At 31.2% G+C, this 23535-nt stretch overlaps 1 protein-coding gene across 1 annotated transcript; it reads right to left on the reverse strand.

The window, feature by feature from the left end:
- LOC108730927 (uncharacterized) lies at positions 1-7611 on the reverse strand. Its single transcript, XM_018460902.1, has 5 exons — positions 5615-7611; positions 3844-4046; positions 2693-3046; positions 1436-1516; positions 1-616 (listed from the first exon to the last, which is right to left on the reverse strand). The coding sequence occupies exons 1-5, from the start codon at positions 7398-7400 to the stop codon at positions 416-418; spliced, it is 2625 nt and encodes an 874-aa protein (XP_018316404.1). The 5' UTR covers positions 7401-7611; the 3' UTR covers positions 1-415.
- Positions 7612-23535: the final 15924 nt, after the last annotated feature.

Raw genomic sequence — 23535 nt, forward strand, 5'->3', positions numbered from 1 at the left:
GTCGCCGCGCCGAGACGATCGGGACCGTCTTTGGTATGAGAAATTTGGGGGTATCCAGAATCTAACTTAAAAGTATTAGGTCTCGTGAAATAGATTAATTAGATCTAATTAAAACTTACAACGTACAATTCTGACAAGTGTCAAAAATTCCAAAATCGACTATAAAATTCCAAAATCTTCGCCGCACTTCTTTGCAGATCTCAAGTGTAAAGACGGCCCTGATTGTCCTTCGAAACTTGATCGCGTGCGTACCGCCATGATTATCATGTCATCATTGCGTTGCATAAGCCAGCGGACGATTATTCTCTTAAGGCCGAATAAAGAGAGAAATAGAAAGAGAGAGAAAGACACATTTCGTGTATATTTCGAGAAACGAGCTTGAGACGCATAAAAGTTCCTCCTGAAAGAAATGCATCTAAGGGTCAACGTCCTCCTGCTTTGCTTTGGGCGCGATCTTTTCGTCGCTTTCAAACTCCTTCACGCTCATGTGGACGTCCGCGACTTCGACCGGCGGCGGTGATGCCGGTTTCACTGAGTTGTCATCCTCGGCGACCTCAAAACCGATCGTGGCTCCGATCTTTTGGCTCGCCTGCTTGAATGAATCCGATAGCATCACCTAGCGACATGCGATTAAACAGATTTAATGATTTATTCGATCAAATTTAATGAGTATTATTCTTCCACATTCTTTCCCATCACCGATTTTAATGGCTCTTTGGCTATTGAATAGATATAATAATTTTTTTGTAAGTTGAATATATAAATATACCGAAAAAATATTGTACTAGAAGTACTAAATAACCTAGATAGCACAGAGAATTCAAACAAGTTCAAAAAGAATTCAATGATATGTCATCAATTCTGAATTCAATTTCAGTTGCAATTCTTTTTCTGAAAAGAATTCTTGTTGCATCTGAAAATGAATTCAGAATTGATGACATATCACTGAATTCTTTTTGAACTCTTTGTACTATCTGAGAATATACATAAATACATCGGAAAATATTGTGCTAGTATGAGATTATTCAACAAAGCTACATGAATATCTCCGTGTCTTGATATATCATTAAATGCCATGATAAAAAAATATTAAAATGTTGATGAAATTATTGAATAATAAATGAAGGTTTAATGTATGACAGTATGATAATTGAAACGAATATAATATTATGTGAAAGATATAATTATTATAAATATTTTACACGACTATAACAATAATAACAAAATCTATAACATTTTAAGAAAAATTGTAATGCACTCCATAGCCAATGCACTTTCTGTAAATATATTTATAATCAGAAATGTATCCTAAATGAAAAAAATATTTTTAAAAAAATATAAAGAACAAGTGAAATGTATATAATATATCAACATCTGCGGTTGGTATTAGTCCTGATTGGATTTGTTATCATTTTTTTAAAAAAGAATTGTTTACCTGCACGACGTTGATGCACATGGATGTAAGCGCCAGACCGAATACCAAGTATACTATTGAACCCATCATGTATATGGGATGCTAAATCAATCAATCAATAAATCCATTACATTCTGCAAATCGTGGATCTCACAGTATTTGTTAATTCATTAACTACGATTTACTTCCTTAATTAACGAAATGGTTACGAGTGAAAATAAGCTTGTGAGAAACAACGAATACATCGGTGATATACAGCTTTTCATTGAGAAAGATCTTGCATGTCAAAAAGCTTACCATCTGAACGCCACCGTGAAAAAAAGAAACATGAGAGTAAATTAATCATTTACTGTAGAAAATGGAAACTCTGTCGTGAGATCGCAAATAAAATTCAAGAGGTGAATTCAAAGAGGCGCTAAGGGCAAATTAAATGGAATTCGCGGATTCCTAACATAGCACAGTCATGGCGAATGTTAAATAATTGAGAATGCTACTTACAAGAAAACAGAAACTTACAGGGAAGTATCTTTCTCTGATTTTAATATGTTGTAGTCTAGATCTAAATAAGAAACACGTATTTTTTTAAGTGCGCCTATATACGCACTTTTAAGGAATGAAACACTCCTTTGAAGAAAATCGGTTATTTTTTTCGAAACGATCGAATATCATCGAAACTATAAAAAATGAAAAAATTTTTTTATATAAAAGTTGAATTTTATAATAATAAAAAATTTATTTTAATTTATTTTTTATATTTATATAAACCTAATTTTTTTATTAAAAAAATTTGTTTATTATTATTATAAATACTCTTAAAATCATTTAATTTGTTTCTTTTAACAAAATTTTTTTATCTCTTATAGTTTCGACGATATTCGCTTCGAATAAAATTAATCACAGTTGTGTACTTTAAAGTTGTTTACCTAAAAGTGTATGTACACGTATAAAAGAGTCCCTTATTTTGGTTTAGACTACAACATATTAAAAACTCATTAAAATCGAAAGGAACATTTCCCAGTATTTCTTTGTTAGACAAATACGCTAATTACATAATCTTCCACACTAATTTCACTCAAGTAACTCTTATTGATCAATATTTCGGTTTCGTGCGATTTATCTCACGACTTACATCGACTATTATTCATGTCTATCGAAGTCAATGAAGAAATCACAATACAAATTATTATCTACGAATTTACGAAGAGTATTATTATTAATTATTTGTTAATTATTAATTATTTGATTCGACTGAATAATATTTAATTCGAAAATAATTACCGTTGGCACGTAATCACCGAAGCCGATAGTACTCATGGAGATGAAAACGAAGTAGAAGCTCTCGAAGAAATCCCAAGAAGTCTCCCACAAGGAGTATAAAGTGGCTCCTACAAAGATATAAGCCAGGAGAACGATGATTGCCACCGAAATCGGTAGATTGAACTCGTCATCGACGATGTATGCCGATAATGCCGGCGTACCCGGTGTACCCGGCGTATTGGCGTCCACATTCAGGACCGTCTGCGGTTGTTGGACCTGCTGCCTCTGCATCTCGTCGATTTCCTCTGGATTCATCTGCGAGGGCCGTCGTAACTTTGCAAGATCGTAAACGAGTTGCACGCCCTTCATGACTTCCTGCGATCAACAGAATGGACAAGTGAAATTGTTAAAAATAATAACAATAGAGCAAGACACAATAAACGAAGATGCACAATCAAAAGATGCGGTATATTGCCTATAAATCCAATCCTGAACAGAGATAAAGATAAGGAAATTGAAAATTAGAATACAAATATAACGGCAAAGAGAATAAAACTGAAATTTAAAGGCCATACTAAAGCTAATCGTACCGATTGACACGATCGGCTTCAGTGGACAAGCCTTAAATAAAACAATAATTATAAATAAATTAACTAATAAAATAATAAATAAATAAATTTAAAAAGTGCACAATAAATTAAAAATATAAATTAACTAAATAATAAAAGAAAAATGCTGAAAAATTAAAAGAAACGAATAAAGAATAAAGAAGAAACACCAAAAATAAAAGTAAAATATAAACAATTATGTAATTTTTAAATTAAACATAATTTTTAATTAAACATAATTTAATTTTGTTTGAATAAAATCCTCGCACATCTCTTTTTTTTTCTTATTTCCTTTATTATTCTTTACAGTTTCGGAAGACATTAACTTTTACTTATATGAAATTATTAATCTGTGAATGGACCAATTAAGCAATTGAAGATAAAAAATAATGCAATAAAAAGAATATAAAAGATGTACTAAAATTGTACGATATTATAAAAAATCGATATTATAAATCGAAGATATTGCGAAAGATTCTAGGGACTTGAAAGTTGGCTTAATTTCTTTTTTAATTGATAATCTTTTCCTCGGAAAGATTTTCTCTTACAATTAAATCATTTTACCTGGACAGGCACAGTGCGACGGACTTTGCGACAGCTACCAGTGTAGTATACTCTTCTCACAAATGCCCATAGGAATTTTATACCGCGTGTGAATAATTTACCAAAGTCAGCCAAAATAATGAGAAATATTGGGATGCCGAAAATTGCATACACAATCGTGATGGCCCTTCCTGTGTCCGTACTTGGCGAAATATGTCCATACCCTGCAATGAAAAATCATCAACTATAGTGTCATAATCAACTGTAGTACTATAGTATAATCATCTGCTTTAGTACTATATTGATATGCTATATTGAATGATTTAGACTATATTGAAATTTATGTTTAGCATCGCATTTTTATTTATATTATATTTAATATATTTTTGTGTGTGTGTATATAAATATATAATATATACAAAATATATGTATAAATAAAATATACAATATACATATAATTACATATAATAATATTGTTTTATATATTATATAAGATAACGACGCGTACATGGAACGATATTTGTTTGCGTCGGTTTCTGAATCGTCATTATAAAAGTGGCACGTTTACGCACATCGCGAGTAAAGTCTAAGTTTAGATTATTCAACAGAGCTAAGGCGGTTGTGTTCTCTCGTAAACAAGCTGCAATTGCCATATAATTCAGTGAATGCAATCGAACGGTTCCATTTATACGATCAATGTATAACTTAAATTTGAATGTACTTTTTTTCTGCGAGTTTGTTATCTAATCTAAAAAAATCATTCACATTACTGTGAACATTGCACAATGCGAGTCAACGACGTCGAGCTTCCAAAGCTTTCCTTACTATCTATAATCCAAATTTATCGCGTCTTGGCGATCAAGATAATATAAACAGAAATTACAAACTATTTAAACGAATTTAAAAAATAATATTTTAATAAAAAATTAATAAAAAATATCATGAATTTGTTAATAATTTAAATAAAGATTAGTAAAAATTTTTATTTTTTATTTTATTATTAGTTTTTTAATCAAGTACAGAGAAAATTGATATACTTTAAACAAATGCTTTAACTTTTTTAAATTCGTATTTTTTTGTACATTTCTCTTAATAATTTGCATGTAGACGCAGACCATCAGATTTCACTACATTTGCATGTCAGAAAATCAATACCATTCATAAAATGTTTTATGTCAAACTATTCCAGAAACATACGTAAACTTTTACAACACAGTTATCTCATATATGTAATGGATATACAGTTATCTTAATTTTGCTTGCGCTGAACACAATCATCATTGATATAATAGATAATTAGATACCATTACTTTCTCGGAGTAATCAATATTAAATCGTCAACAATTTTAAACTACGAACAATGATAATTTAATAACATGATATTTATTTAATGAAACCTATTTCAATTAAAAAATTTTTAATTCAAAAGAAGAAAATATGAAAAATTTTTTTAAACTTTTTCATTTGAAGTACAAAAAGAAATTTACATAAATATATTAAAAATATTTTAGAGAAATACTACTTTAATAACTTTTTTTTTTTAATAACATTTCTAATATTTATCTAAGTTGTTTTTTTTTCATTGTATAACTTGTTAACAATGCTAACTAATAATATCGATAAAATATTCTTAATGCTTGTACTATTAAATTATTTTAAAAGCTTCGAAGAAGCTGATTTTTTCAAGATCGATGTTATGTTTAAAGATAAAGGAAGGCTCCTAGAAGGCGATCTCTTCACATCAGGGAAATTATTCCCACCTTGAGCCTCAAGACAAGTGATGTGTTCTCACCGATAGTGGTGATGACAGTGAGACAATACACGACGGCATTCAAGAAACTCCAATTTTTTTGACCGCTATACGTATGCAAGCCGGCTTCGTGAGCTGTGTGAAGCTGTTCCTCGAACTCCATCAGCTTCCTACGCGCCATGCTCTTCCAATCGTCCTCCCTCAAATTATGACTATAATTCCACAGAGTATCTAGGAAGTCACGCTTCACGCGTTTCACGCCACATTTATAGAATGTTTCGAAGGCACCCTCAACGAAACGGAAGACGAAGCCGCCGAGGCCGCAGTAGATTATTATGAGCAATAGTCCGACTATGCAGCGATTACGCAGCCGCCTGATGATCATAGTCTCACGTGGATTTTGCGCCACGAAGGTCTTGAACTCGCTGACGATGTCTCTGAGAACCCTGAAGAAATCCAATAGAGTAATCTTCTCCGCAGCTTCTTCTTTTTTCACTTTAGTCTCTTCAACTTTTGGAACGGACTTTGGTTCGTCTTCAGTCTTCTTCTCTATAATATTTTCATCCTTCTTATGCCAGAAAGACAACCAAGAAAACCATGATTTTTTCTTGTCCGTTACATCAGAAGACTGCGTTACGTTCTGAACGATGTCCTTTTGCTCGCTCTCGCTGTATGTCAGATTGAACTTTCGCCTCCTCAAAGAACTAACTTCAACAGCGTCTTGAAACATATCTACTTCCGGATCCAGGATGCTGCGTTCTCGTAACATGTACTCCCTCTGAGCCCTCGCGAAATCCTCTATTAAGCTTTCGTTACTCAGCGGGATGATTTGCTTCTTCACCTCGATTGAGGATCTCTTTACCCTTCGCTCTTCGGCAGATTTCTGCAACAAATTCTCGCTCTTCACCATTTTAAGATCCTCGTCCGTATTTTCGGTCTGACTGTAAGGTCTCGAATGTGGCACGGAATCATCTCTCGTGCGAGACTCTTCTTCGAACTTCTGCCGACTCGGTGACTTCTTCTCTCGGTTCAGTCTTTCGATATCCTTCTTTTGTGCTTCGGGATCACTGATTCGACTCTTTCCGCTCGTCTTTTTCACCCTGGACCTGACTGTTTCCGGTGATTTTGTCCGTCTTTGACTCGACTCATTCTTTTCATCCTTTTCGTCACTGGAGTCTGTTGACCGGCTATATTTCTCCACACGTTCTTTCGATCTCCTTTTAAGTCGCCTTTCGATCTTACGGACTTCGACAGGTCTGCTAGTCTCGCCGTTTGTTTCTTTCGGTGTCTCCGATGTCTCTTGGACAGCACCATTCTTAACTGCCTGAACAATCTCAGGTCTGATAACGTCTTTCTTTGTGGTACCATCATCAAACCTCTTCGCTACTTCGGTGATCTGCTTTACCGGTTGCGTGCTGTTGTCGTCAGTTGTTACAGAGCCAGTCTCGTGTGTCTTCGAAGTATTTCCAGCCGTTGACTTGACGCGTATGTCGATCATGTCATCCACGTTCGCAGAATTCCTCGTGTCAGTTTTGTTCTTTCTTCTAGCCGGACGCTGCTCCCGATCATTCCCCATCTTATCCTTATTCTCTAGTTCTTTCAAGGACACTTCCTGCTTCTGATGTTGTGACAATCTATTTTCTTTCTGTTGCTGCTCCATTTTTTCCGCTTCCTCAGCCATTCTCTCCATTCTGGCGCGTCTCTCCTCATCCTCATCATCTGAAGCAGATATACGCGACGCAACACCCCTTGATGAGGGATCGGGAGTTTTCTCACGCTTCCTGGCAGCCGCCTTGCGACGTCTATGAACTATGTAACTGTCTTCCATCGCGTCTTCGTCGTCGCCGTCGCCACTGTCGTTGTCGTCGTTGTCGTCGTCGTTCGATGGTCTTTGTGTACACAAGAGAGACTCTCGCGACAGGAACTCACTCGCGAGGCCAGCCCCAACGAGGCCGTGACAGAAATAAAACGGAGGCTGCTCCCACCATCTGCCGCCACCACTACCGTCGGCACGGTGACGTTTGCCGCTACCAGCAACTGCGGCGGAACCGGATGACCGGCTTCATCGTAGCGGATATTGAGCGGGGGTATTACGCGCAATCGAAATCGCGGCTTTGGCGTCGCGACGCCGCGCCTGCACTACCGCAACCCATTCGGTCGCCCAGCTTGGAGGTTACACTGCACCATCAGAATCGGGTGACCCTTTAACCCCAAGACCTCGTCAAAAATAAAAATCCTGTAATGGAGTTGTTTAAATATGTCATCGATTGTTCGACGTCAAACATCTTTTAAATTTTATGTTCGATAAAAAATAATGACGAATTAATAAATAATTAAATATAAAAATAAAGAAATAAAGAAAGAATGAATGAAGAAATAAAAAAATAACAAGGAAAAATTTTTCAAGGATTAAATTATAATAAAATTATGATTAAATTACAAATACGCGTATATCCGTGTATTTCTGTATTTATAAATGCTTTATAATTATTTGTATAATTATATCGACAGCATATATGAAGAAGAGCCTAAATTATAGTCGTATATAGTACATTTTGTAGTTATTACAATTGAATTATTATACTTTTAATAACAATTAAATCCAAACGGAGCAATTTATGAAATTATAGAAAAATTAAATGAGACAAAAGCGGCCGAAACAGAATTATAATGTAAAACGCTTAATTAAATTATTATCTCAAGTAACAGCGATTTAATTCAAATGAAATAATTAATTAAAATTAAATCAGCGGAGAAAGGAAATTATAAAACAGTCATTTTTATATATTTAAATCAATAGGCTAAAAAAGAATTATTTTACTTTAAATTTTTAATAATTTTACTAATAAATGAAAAATAGATTTCAAGATAATATCTTGTTTTATATATTCATGACAGAGTTAAAATCATTATTTCAGTTTTCTGTCTCAAATATTTTCTTTCTCTCAAATATGCAAATATTCTTTGTACAAAAAGTAAAAATAATAATTATACAACATATTCAAATAATATTGAAATCATAAGAAACAGAAACTCTTTTGTAAAAAATTAATTTAATTATTCAAATTTAACTTAACAAAAATCTTCGATTAAATATCGGTATATGCGAACCTCTTGTTAACAATTTCAAGCGTAATTTCGGAATAAAAAATACGCAGAATCGTATTTTCATCTGCTAAGTTATATTAAAATAATCATTTTCAATATTGCTTCAACTTAGCATCGCAACAATGTTATGCAACATCCATTAATAACTATCATCATCGCAATCAAGAAGCATGAATGAAATTAGATAAGAGCTTATTATTGTTTTCATAGAAAACATGTATTCGCATATTGTCTGTACGCAACTTTAAACATTTTTATTTTTTATAATAGAAATTGACAAAGTCATTTCGCAGAAATGTGCAGGAAAATTAATTCTTTCGTGAACTCTCACGTTGTTAACTTATATTAATTTATAAATTCTCTCTATCTCTCTCATTTATTAAAAAAATATGTAACACTTTTTATTTAAAAAAATTTGTCATAAATAAATGCAATTATAAATAAAATTTGTCATGATAAATAAATCTATATACATACACGCATTAACATATATCGGTCAGTTCGAAAATTTACCAATTCGAATATTTGACATCGCTTTCTTGCACTGATTTAATTAAACCAGATAAGATTTACCAGATAAGAATGATGATTATCGTACAAACATTCGTTCATGCGATTCCATTTAATTGCCAATCAGATATTGGCTTGCACAAAATGTCTCGATAGTAATTTTGCGCGATATTTTCCATCCAATATCACGATGCACTGCGACTGAGTAAGCGCGCTTAATTTGAACGAGACAACATCGTCAGAGAATTTCTCGTACTTTACGTCTGTCAAAAACTTAAAACAAAATGACATACCTGTCTATGTCCTCCTACGATCATCTTACCCAGTTCTTTTCCATTATATAATGACAGAACTCGAAATAGTACGCGTGGGCACGCACAAAGTCGTACAGAAAGCTGCACGCATGAATGTGCGCAGTGTTCGAATCGTCAAGTTTTTCACAACCAAAATAGCAAGAGAGGTGCGTAGGGTATAATACACCTTTATATATGCAAAACGCATATTATACATTTGTAGGAACATCGCAATGTCTCATGCGATCGTAGATTGTCTCATGCGACAAATTTTGAGTCAGTTCTTCTTTCATAGAGTTTATTTGATTTTTTATTTTCAACTTTTAATCTGGTCGTTTATATATCACGTAGTGTTTAATCCAAATAATCTAACGCAGGTACAGGCGTGCAATCGGTCCGTGTATAAATAGTGCGAATATGTCTGAATAAACACGAAGAAACCGATGTTTCTAGATAATCTGTGTCATTCCTCGTGAAACGCAGCACTGTTATTTTGCACTCGTGTTAGAGATTATAAGTTAGATTCTTAAACAATTCGGAAAATATATTTTCCACAATGTGAAAAGTTATACAAATGTATGAAAACAGTGTGCAGAAGCAATGATGTATAACAAAGTTCCTAAATCTTTCTTTTCATTTTATTTTTTATTTTTTATTTATTTTAAATATATTTTTTACAGTAATCGTTTCTTTTTTTATTATCGATTCATCATCATGCTCGTAAATCAAACTATTAGCGAAATATCATCGCCGATACGTGAAACTGCAAAACGCGCCGATATATCAGCGAATAAAATTTCTCAGAGTTACATATTAGTGAGTTATATATTGACCATACGTACGTATTAATTTTCGCGTAAAAATTACACAAAGCACTTAAGAAATTGGGTCATGTACGTCGTGTATCACAGTAAAATAAAAAGTGTGAATTTTTTGTACAAACAACTGCAAAAGTGTTTTATGTTGTTAAACTCTCAATAAACAATTTATAAATGGATAAATAATTAATAACACAGTAAATATTTATAAAATATACAATATATCGACCATTATATATATAACCCTTTGGAGCTGACATCAAAATGTGTAACATACTAATTCTGATATAGTTATTGATTCTGGATCTGTAAAGCTCGTTTAATCTATTAATTGAAAAATACTAATTCAAATTTCAAGAAACGAAAATGACATAACTCGTATTTAAAAAAGAATGAATACCTACTAATAAATTTATTTTAATAATTCAAATTTGCAGACGTAATTGAGTGGATCTAATATTACTATCATCTTATTTTCGTTTTCAAATATGTTTCAAACTCAGTTCGTATTATAATATGCTCATTAATCGAATATCTGAGACAAAATAAGAAAATAAGATTCTTCAAATCATAAATAAGATTAGCAATTCCTTCTTTGGTTTTTATAAAATATTATTACACAAGAAGAAAAGCTTTTCATTAACAAAATAATAAAATTAATAAAAATTTCATCGGTAACAATCATTTTGTTTATTCCTATACATACAAGGGATAAATTCATCATTTGCATTCTACAGAGATCTGCATTCACGCCGCATGCATCTATTATTACCAGAAACCGACATAACCCATGTAAACCTATGTGCAAAGCAATATGCAAGAATTGAGCTTGAAATCACGTCGCGCACGCAACATAATACATTATACGCATATACACTGCTTTATTCCTCCTCTGGCTTTTGATTTCTCGCTCGAGGAGAAAGCTGCGCAAGATAAATAAACTGAATATCATTAAGCCACACAAATAAAAATAACTTCCACGAACGTTATGAGAACGGGGACGGCACAAGTTAAAACACCATCGTAAAATGTTTTGTCAGAATCAAAGCATTTTGACATAATAATGAAATCTCTCTTAAGACACTTGACTTTTCTACTTTCGACGAAAAAATATGTGTCTCATACGAAAATCGCTCTATTTCCAGATACACATCAATAGCACCAATTCGTTTTTGTCTACCTTTCTTTCCAAAGAAAATAAATATTCTCACGTATTGAGCATATTTTAAAAAAGCGTGAAAACGAATTCTCTTCAATAGGGAGATAATATTAACGATACAAATACAATACCAGAATTGTTCTATTAATTAGAAGGACCTACATGGAAAAAGTATTGTTGTATTAATAGCATTAGCTAACAGTAGTCTAATTGAAAATAATATTTTTAATTCAATAACAACATTAATGAAACAAATATGTATGCTCTTGTTTTAATAAAATATTTGTTTTATTAATATGGTTATTGAATTAATTATTTTCAATTATCATTTCTTTTTCTTTTCTATGTACGCTTGTAAATTTTAAAATGTTTTATAAAATTTTATGTCGCGTTAAACGACATTTATAATGAGATTTTAAGGCGTAAAATTTAAGCCTTAAGCCGTAAAAAAATTGATCAATCATAGTCGATTATGCTTTCGTTCGACTATGATTGGTTAATTTTTTACGATTTACTTAAAGCTTGAAGCTTAAAATTTACGCCTTAAAATTTCATTGTAGATGCTGCTTTAATTCTGTTAAGATCAAGGATGCTAAAAATGACAAGAAGCGATTAGCGAATGCGGCTATTGTACTCACCTATGGTCGTATAAATGGTACCACAGTAGAACACAGCATTCCAAAATGTCCACACTTTCTCGCCCTTGTCTGATAATTTCCGGCCGAAGTACTCATACAGGTCTTCCTCATACTGCATCAGCTCATTCACCGCTGCTCCTCTCCAACGGAACGTATCTGACGCCAACACCGAGTCTTCACATAATCTACGAATTGCTTCGACCGTATCATTTCTACGATTGAAAACATTCATGATGACTCAAGTTTAATTTAAATATTGGAAATTATTACAACTGAAAATACGAGTACAAACTAGCAAATTCTCTTCTTACGTTATGTTCCACGTTTTATAAAAGCATTTAACCCTCCGTCTGCAATCTATTAGGTCATATTGATGCCAATAGTTGTATCAACGTTATTTGTTAATACTTATACTATAATATTTATTTTAATTAAAAATTTTATGTAACACATCCAATATTAAATGCAGCTTTTATAAAACGTGGAAAAAATTTTTTTTAATAGGCATTTTTTTATCTTTTTAGGTGTATGGCTCTTCTTAATACTTGCAACATTTTATCTTTCTTTCTTTTTATTCCTTGTATACTTGTTAATATATGACTGCTCGAAAAATTGTTGTGCGAAAATTTTTTTATTGTAATATTTTTATTCATATGATGGCAAATAAGGTATGAAAAAGTGTTAAATTTTTCTTTTACATGCAAGCGACCTTGAGCCAATTCATTAAGACTTTTCACAGAGTACGAAAATCTTTATAAGATCGTGGACGGAACCCTTAGTGACACGTGTCACTTCCACACTTTCTATAAAATTCAAGCAATAAATGTCTCGGCGGCATAAACTTTGCCAATGTTCAGCACTTTCTCCATTAGAATCAACATAAACTTTCGTTGGCAGAGTAAATCCATGAGGAGGAATTCAGGAGAAAACCACGAGGATAATATTAATTAAATACTCTCAATATATACTAGATTAAGCTGATATTCTACAAATATGAGGTGTGTCAGCTCAATAAAGAAGAGAGTTCTACTACAAATCTTACATAATGACATTTTATTATCTAGTGAAGGAGACGAAATCCTCAGCTACTCCTTGATTTCGAGGGTTAATTTCAGGTGAAACTTCTAGGCTTAATCAAATGGAGATATTGGAGAAAGATACACACGCTATAACCATTAATATCAAGAAATCACTATTTCCGAATTAATAATCGCGCGAGCGACTATATTAAATTTAGGTTAATCGGATACATCTGTTAATGGTGCAATTACTATTTCGTCGGCACGCAATCATACAAAACATTTTACTATTTATGTGCTGACTGTAATTTCTTCCAGTTATAATCGAGACGAACGTTAACCTTGGCCTTCATAAAGCAGGAATAATCTCGACAACTCTTATTATCTTTAATGTTCTCACAATCAGTCTAAATACCGTGCGCCTATAAATGTACGATAAATGAGCATTTAATCGATCTTATCTTATCGCACCTGACACGCGAGACTAATTTCATATGAATAAAAATAGCCGTCAAAACTTCACCTGGTCTTTGCCCTGAAACCAATCGATCGAGCTAGAAAATTGCGGAGAAAATCACAACCAAAGAAAAGCATGAGATCATGTTCGCCATCATATGATGAAGCCGCCAAAGAGTGTAATATCATATTTGGCAATATTTTTGCAAAAATTCTGCAGCTTTAAAATTACTATCACGTTTATTAATAATATCTTTTACAGAGAAAATACATTTTTTGCATAGTGTATTTCTCAGAGAGATAAAACAATTATCGCAATTATTTTTTTCAAGCTACCTTTAATTAAATCTAATACTGACTAATTTATTATTGAAAGAAAATTAATTACTTATTTGGAGTACCTACTAAAAATATTGAATAGCAATGCTTTTAATACTTAAAATAAATAATTAATTTTATTTTTTAATATATTAAATTGGCCAATATTAAATTGACCAATATTAAATTTCTGTAGGTAAGGGTTGAGTTGTAAAAAAGGAAAAAAATACTCACTCATTAATATATTAATTTCATCATTCATTTCATCATCAATCGAATGGCTAACGTGAAATGAATGTAAAGTATAACATTCTTTTAAAAAAACGATATTGTGAGGGATATAGAAATTGCATGATAGAGTCGAAAGCAAGTGGCATTGAAGCAACTCAGCAAACAATGTTGTACGATCAATCGTGAAATCTAATATCGGTTACCATGATTAACAATTGTTGCGTTGTACTCGATGCGCAACATTGGCAAGACGATAGGTGGAGGCCTAGAGGATTGACATTATCGACAACGAGTTCGTATTGAAAACATAGTATTGCATTGATCAATTCGTATATCACACGAATAGATGAGAATTAGATCTATGTATATTAATCATTTGATTATATATACATGCGAGAACTAATTAACAGGTCGTTAATAAATGCTAAAATCGTGTTATACGTGGCATTTTCTTTTTCTTTTTTTTGTTCATGACAGGTTTTGCTTGATTTTTTAGTTCATTCCTGCATCTTTTCGAAATAATCTACGATTTCTCGCAATATGTATTCATCATTCTTGGAACACGTTCAACAAATACTAATAAATACTTTAATGAAGAAATAATAGATATTATTTAATGTAATGGCCAATAAAAATTTGTGAAACTGCTTTGCTAGTTCATAGTCAACATAAATCTTAATTTTAAAGGTTTTCTTAAAATTAATTAGTATTTTACAATGTTAGATAGTTTATATTAAGTAGATGAAAATAATTAACAAGTATCTTGTTATGATATCAAATAAATGTGTAACGAGCTTTCACACACACAATACCTATTTATATCTTTTCTGAATAATCGACTTTTTATTTTTGAACATACCTCTTCTGCCGAATGTTCGAAATAGCAATTTTTTCGGCCGAGCCTTCAACTGCTACGAAAATTATCGCCCCGATAATGCTGTATAGAAGTATGACAACGAATAAAAAAATATGCGTGAACCATCTCTTGCTCCAGGATCTGACCTGCACATAGCATTTATATTATCAGTTTTTAATCATTAAATGAATTAACAAAATATAATCTATGTATTATGAATTACGAGCATACGATTAAATTAAAGTCAACGCTATTTTTTTACCATATATGTATATTAATAATTCTTAAACAAATCAATATTATAGAATATAATAAGTTATAGATTCTGATGAATCAAATCATGAACCAAATAATCATGCCAATCAGTGACGTATTAACGAATAGGCAAACAAGGCACTTGCCTAGGGTAGCAAATTTGAGGGGGCGGCAAATTTTCAAGACAGAACATTTTCATACAATTGAGATTAATTTGTTAATCTAATGTTTTTGCACGAGTTACACCAAGCATATTTTATCAGAAACGATATTTTAAATATACAATTAAAAATGTATCTTATTTATATTACTTATTAAGGATTATTGAATGTTTTTACCAGCTAATGCGGGGATATAAATCATTTTTTTTTATCCATTTTCCCTTTTATCAAATTTATAAATTAATGAAGCCATCTGGGGGTGGCTAGATGTTGGTGCCTAGAGGCGGCAAAATCCTTAATCCGTCACTGATGCCAATGAGAGCCGACACAAGACTTAATATGTTTTTATAAATTTTATTCAATATATGAAAATCAATATTATATTAATTAATATCAGTATATTTCTTTTTTCTTGTCTTTAGATGTTTAACCGTTAGAAAATGTTACTATTATTAAAAAATTTATTATTATTAAAAATTGATTGATATATAAGATGATAATTGGGAAATTGCAGAAAGTAAATAGTTGTTATTTTATAATAAATGGATATAAAATTGAATGAATTAAATATTATTCTGCATAATAATATTCTGCTGAATAATGTTTAATCAGCACGATTTTATCAGCACAGTGCAAACAGGACATATATTTATAAATATGTAAATATGAACATTATCTATACAAAAAACTGGTTTATGGTATTTTGATTTATGGTATTTTATGCTATGTGTAGGTAAATTTAAAATCTCAGCAAAAGCAGTCGTTTCCACGAAAAAATTTATTTGGAATTTTTCAAAAGCACTATTATTAATGTTAGAAAATGTATTTAATAATTTTTACAAGAGTGTTTTAATTGTTATGAAAGTTCAAATAATCATCGTTTTGAAAAACATTTATCATTAAATTATGCAATCGAATTATTGGTTTCTTTAATAATATTTATTTTTTTACAAATTTATACATACAAAGTAAGACAATTAATTTGCACAGCCTGAATAATTCCTAAATCATATGTGTTATAAAAAATTATGTATACAAAACGTATGAACTTTTCATATCTATAGATGGACGTGTTTTAGAGATTTTAAGAATAAACTTTTTATTAAATAAAATATATTATACTAAAATTTAAAAGAATACCAATTTTGAATGAAAATGTATCTGTATTAATCTTATTAGCCCTAAATCTAATATTTAATGAGATATTTTGATTTCTTCTTGATAATTTACTTCACGTAATATCAAATTGAAGATTCAAAACAGCGGTGCTTAGTAGTGTACACGAATAATTTTACTTTAATGCGATCATCTATTTCCTTTTTTTAATGTAGATGCTCAAAATTTTGTTAATATTGGTATTATTTAAGATGGTTTTTTTTAATAAATTGAGTTACCATAGAAATGTCTAATTTTTTTATATAATGAAGTTGAAATACCGAATTTGACGTCTGCAAAATTCTACGGTAAATTAACAATAAAATAAAGAAAATAAATGAAAATATGTATAACTTTTCATAACTTAGTGACAAATAAGACTCGCAGACGCTTCTTTGACTAACTGCATACAAATTTTACTATGACTTTTCTTAAAAACGGGATTATAATAGTTTCAAAAATTACGATTTTAATGATCACAAAAAAGTACGTCAATGGCCATTCTGGAAAGATATTTACGTGCATAAATTTGCATATAAATTTAACCTCAAAAAGTAAATATAATCTCATCTTGTTTTCGTTCGATGCAGCTTTTGATTTATTATCGTATGTTCCATTAGTTCCGTACTATTTCATTGAGATATATGCACGTTTTAATATTTTATCTAAATTATGTAGATATTTGTAATTTTGGAGCCCTGATGAGACACCCCAAATTTTCAACACTTTACTAAAGAACCACCTTAATCTAATAATTAACAAAAAAAACAACACTTTAAATTATTTCTGATCTAAGTAAGCATAATACACATTTCAAGAATTCTTTACTTCATATACTATGATATTGTTAATGATTTATAGTATAATTCTTTAATATATTTAATGTGAACAGAAATATTAAAGATATTAAATTTGAAACACGGCAGTCATAGAAATTCTTCATCATTATTGATCGATCAATTGAGCAATTATGTTTGCAATGTTTTCTTTAACTCTCACGCGTAATACACTGAATAACCATCGTGACGGGATTATATTTATGTACAGACGTTTAGTGCATGATATATTTCCAATTAAACTGTCAAGATCGAGTTACATGAAGCAAATTTTCCAGAAATAAAGTAAAATATCTTGTTAACTGTTATTTAGAGCCAGATTAATACGTTTTTAACCAGAATTCGACATTTTGATACAAAAATACATGTTTTAACTTAAAAAATCTTTTCTTTATTTTAAAAATATGATATTTTATTTTAAAAAAACCCTTCGCTTATTTAAAAAACAACGTTTTGTTTTTATAACATTTCATCTAAAAAAACAATGTCAACTTTCAAGTCTCGAATATTTCAAACACACAAAAATATATAAAAAAATTGAAAAGATGTATTTAAAAAATGTACTACATAATATGCTTGAAATTATACGAAATTATGCTATACTTCGGTACATTTTTTCCATAGTATCTGTACTTGTAGGTACCTAGGTACTGCACAACACTTATAGTAACATAAGAGATCTGTTCGCGTCGCATGCTCCAACATGCTCCTACCAATGAGCGTGTTGGAATGAGTAGAAGTTATGATTAAGAGCATATTGGAACATGTATATTAGAGCATATTGTGAAGCATGTTAAACATAAGACGCGAACAAACTTAACATCAATGTTATAATTTCATTATTTACTACACTCAACAATGTAACTAAGTAAATATATGTAACACATGCGTTATATTACATTTATATTGTTGAGTATGAAATTATAACATTGGTTACTATTTATTTATTATATTATTATTAATTATGGTGTTATTGTTAATTATGGTGTTTACATTCCGTCCTACTTACCTTCTCATAGAGCCAAAAGGCACTCTTCTCACCCACGCTGAGACCAGATTTTGTCAGATCTTTGATCCCCTTAAATTGCGTGAAGACGAACTCGCTGGCCCGGTTTGTGTAGAAAACCTGCGGCTGGCCAGCAACCGGAGTCATAGGTACTGGCGTTTGTCCGTACGGCGTCGGCACGTAACTCATACTGGTCGCCGTCTGCGGATGCGGATAGTATTGTCCAGGAACCGGAAGTAAAATCTTCGGCCTGGGTGGCATCTTTCGCATTCGCGGTGAGCTCGACATGTTTGCAGCCGATTTTACGATAACTCTCACGAGGTGCAAATGGTAAACACTTAAACGAAACGTGCTCTTAGTACCTTACGCGCGTTTCGAATACGACGATTTTCCGCGATCGATTCCTCCCTTAATCATTCAGATCCCATAGGGAGTCACAGAGAGGAATTATCGTCCGATGCTCTCGTAGAGCAAATCCCCAAGGAACACATTCTTCCGGCTGCATTTAAATTCCTTCGACGAAGCACCTTGTTCTACAAGAAATACGAAATTACAGTCACTGGTTAGAGTATTCAACGTGACGATAATCGATTCTACTTGCGTACGATTTACGAGAATCAAAGATCCTCGAATGTTTACGACAAATCACTCAACATTCACGCATAGTTCGCACTACTATAAACTCGTTGGACCTAATGGCGACTGGTGTCATTTTAGCCACTTTTTGTCGCGTCTGCTATTTTCCACAGATCTATGACATTTATTTGAACGTGGATATAAATAGACGGACAGACAGAAGAATGTTGGGCAAGCTCCTAAAGCGAGATTCCGTGAAAGAGATTTATCTTGAAAAGCAACGTATTTCTCCGCGAAATTTATGAAAGAGATCATTCGCGACTTCTTATATGATCACGAAGAGCCATTAATATATCGTTACATCTCGCACTGTAAAGAATTATAATTCTTAACCAAGTAACTGCTTATTGCAATTTAAGACATTGCAATAAGAAGATATTTACCTATTGAGGAACGAATTAACCGAAAGTATTAAACGAAGCTCTTTAATAAATTTCTATCGAATAAGTCTTATATTCCGCTTGAATTATTAACGAAATCACTTTACAAAGAGCAGTTTGAAATAATTTAATAATGTAATTAAAACGTTTCAACCGAATTAAAATTTTTAAATATTTAATTGAACATTAAAAAGATACTAATTTAAATATATTGATTATTTCAAGAGCACTCTTTCAAAGATATAATGTATTAATATATAGTCTAATCTTTCAAAGATAAATTAGTATCAATTTCAGTGCCAATTAATCAATGCCAATGATGACGATAAAAAGAATCGTGCCAATCATAGATGCCCAATGATCTTGACCGTGTTCTTTGTGATCTCGCGAACTTGCGCTCTTGTAATACAAATCCTGTTTCTATCTAAAATTATTCGACGTTACAGGTCAATGACTATATTGGATGGATTCTAGCAATAGATAGTATGAGAGCGTAATATAGAGTGCAAACCACTTAACGCGTCGGACAACCGGAGAAAATTATATTTCACACAATTGCATAATCGCATTTAGTGGCAATCACGATGCAATTTTGTTTGAAACAATAGAACACGTAATGCACAGATATTTAATGCGAAGAATGGCATATGAATACAATTGAAACAAAGTTCTACTATGATATTGAAAACATCTAAATATTTAAAACATTAAACGTTGACATAAGAGATCTTTGTCACTAAACTGTACATTATTTCGCTGCATGTGGAACTTTATGGAATATTGTTCGAATAATATTTAATTAATTTTTAATTAATTCTTCAACAGAAAGTGTGTTCTAATGTTCTCTATAAACTGCTTTTAATTATGTCAATAGGTACAAATATTTATAATATATTTATAATATATTTATACGAAAATTTATGTAATTTCTATGCAAAACTGTCTAAAAGTTTAAATGATTTTAAGCGAGATTCAAAAAGATACGATTTTTTATCGAGTATTAATTCTGCCTCTAATTTTAATTTGTAATTTTAAAAAGTATATAATTTCTCTCAATTTGATATATAATATAAAAAATTTGTTTAAGAATTTTATAAAAAAATTTCTGTGTAAGCAAGATAATCGTGCACAAACAATTATACGTGCAGACAATGCAAAAGAAAATTCAATGATAATTCGATTCGTCGCCGTGTCATTCGTGATCTTAATCCGATATAAATGGCAATTGTGCTAATGGAACAAACAACTCTTAGAACTACAAAATCTCAGATTTGTTACATCAAAAGAAACATAATAAGAAGTATTGCATGATCTTTCATCTTTTTTTTAGCTGTTGCCGTTCATTTATCACCTGTCTCAGCCACGGCGAGCAAATAAACTCGGTTTTTTCCTCTAACGATGCAAGTTGATACTACCTCTTATTTTATCTCTTTTTACTTTAGCTTAATCCATCCGGTACTTCTTATTCAGCCACTGTCTGCAGAAAATTGCATTAGTCGCGAGACTGCACATTGATCATATCACTTTTCTCTTAAAACACATTAACGCGAGAATTTCCTTCGTGAAAGCTTTTAAAAAAAAATACACCTTACACAATTTGCATAAATTTTCACGCACTATTAATTTTGTTTGGTTCACGTTATTTTATATTTATTTTATTTCTTTTATTTTAAATTATTTTAATTTACATTCTATTTTTAGCTGTATTTATTCCTCGCTTTTATGTTTATAATTAGTTCTGCTTTATGATTTAAGACTACGACACTCATCCCCCTCGCGTAATAGAGTCACTCATACGGGAAGGATGAAAATTACTGAGGAAAGCTGGTATTTCCTTTCGACGAGGGAAACGTCCCTTTCCACTTCCTCAACGCATGTCCTTTTCGATTTCCTTCGACATCCTGTGTCTTCGTTCGTCATTTGACGCCGATCGGGAGAGAAAAGTAGGGAGAATCACTCCGCGTTATCCTTTCCCACAGCATTCGAAAGAGGGTAGCCTCTTATTCTCTCCTTCTCTGCCAAGAAACGGGTCAAACGTCCGATTTACCCCGTTATTCCGACGAATCATCTGATTCGCAAACGATACGACGAGTCAATAACGCGTGAAAGAATTATTATCCCGAAACGCGCTGGTGGTGTGCAAAACTCTAGAGTTTTTGAAATCGTTCTTTTAACACACACTGTCTTATATGTGGATCCTTATGATGCTGTTAGATTTTTACCAGGATACAGTTTAAGATAATATGCAACACACCTTCTAATTCTTTCTCAATTAATATTCAAAATTTAAATTAAATTAAGAATTATAAGCAGTAACGATATTCGTTTAACTATAATGCTCTTATCTGAGATGCTCTTTCTTTGGGACAAAGTGAAAATGAAATACTGTCGCCAGATGCTATTATAAACGTCCCCAACGTACCTCCGACAGCAGCGTCGAGACGCTAACTGAAACACGTTCGACGCCGGAACTCTGGCTGCTTTGAAACCGGCGCTATTGGCTGCAGGGCCGTACTAATTGCATAAGAAACTCGTAAAAATAAGACGTTATCTTACAGAAATTCTCTCGATATTGGAAGGTAATAATTATAATTACTTATTTTGAATATTAAAAATACTATTATTCAATGTTTTTAAAATTCAAAATAAATAATTTTCAGTAGAAAGTTGATCAGTTAAATTAAATTGGATTTCTGTAAGAATCATTAACCGCGAGTTTAATTTTCTTACCCTCCTCCTATTTCCCTTTTTCTTTCCTTTATTTCTTTCATCACGTTTATTTATTTATTTTAGGGAATTAATAGATATTTCAGAAAGATTGATATTTTTAAAGACAAGTCTTTTTTTTAAAGACAATATAAAAAAAATTTCTTCTTTCCAAATTCAGTGTTTTTGAAATTGACATTATTTAAAAATATTTAAGTATGTAAATAAGATATAGTTTCAAATTTAAATAATTATTGTTAACAATTAGGAAAGTTTGTGAATGCAAATGCAAAAACGCTGTGCTTAATAAGTAGAATTAGCGATACGATATTTAATTGAATTTTTTTTGTAACAGAGGAAAAGATATTTCTGTGAACGATATTTCACATGTACTTACCTTATCGATTTCGACTAGCTTTCTATACTTCAACTGGCTTTTCGCTCCGATTTTACAAGCATTTCTGTGCTGACTATTATTTTACTAGGATACGAGGAAAATATTCTTTTTATTTTTTAAAAGTTAAAATTTTAATTAAATATGATCGACATTGTTCTTGCATTCACATATTTATTTAATGTAATTGAAAAACATTCCCGGATGAAAAGTATTTGCACAGAAAAGAGTGATCCTGTATGTTTAGAAAAATAATTAACAAAAATTATAGATGAAGAAATAACAGAGAAAAATTAACCGGATTATTTTCTTTTAAGGAGGTAATTCTTGCTTTCAATATGGTTTTTATATCCTTTTTTTTTAGGAATTTTTTGTAGACAAATATAAAAATTATTAACTTGAAACTTGGTATATTTATTCTTTGATATTTAAATATTATTTAATTAAATATTATTTAATTAAATATCAAAGGACGAGATTTACATTTATATTAATCAAAATTTTTTTTAATTATTTCAAATAATTTTTGCATTTTAATGGCAACAGTAAGGCATATATTTTTTTCATGATTATACAGATTTGCAAATAATTGTCAAAAAAATATTTTGTTTGAAAAAATTTGTAAAGAATATTAAAATCTTAAAAAAATACATGTACCAAGTTTCAAAAAACATTTATATCTAGCTCTTATATATTTTATTAAAAAAATTCTTTAAAAAATATACTAAAAGCGAGAATATATCATCTTGCATAATTATTAATTATTAATTAATACAATTATTAACAATTATGATTGCCATAAAATCGGTTTTAGCATAAGAATATATTATCTAACAATTTTTACACTTGCCTATTTTTTATATATATATTTCATTCCATTCATTAACCAAATAAATATAAATTATTTCTTATTTTATAACCAATTTTTTACAATTTGAAAGATATCAAATCTAGAAAACAGTTATTAATTGTGATATCTGGTTACAATTTATTAATTTATGGAATTTGCACAATACATGAATATAAAT

This window comes from Mycetomoellerius zeteki, unplaced genomic scaffold (assembly GCF_001594055.1).
Source record: "Mycetomoellerius zeteki isolate Tzet28-1 unplaced genomic scaffold, Tzet1.0 scaffold98, whole genome shotgun sequence".
NCBI lineage: Eukaryota > Metazoa > Arthropoda > Insecta > Hymenoptera > Formicidae > Mycetomoellerius > Mycetomoellerius zeteki.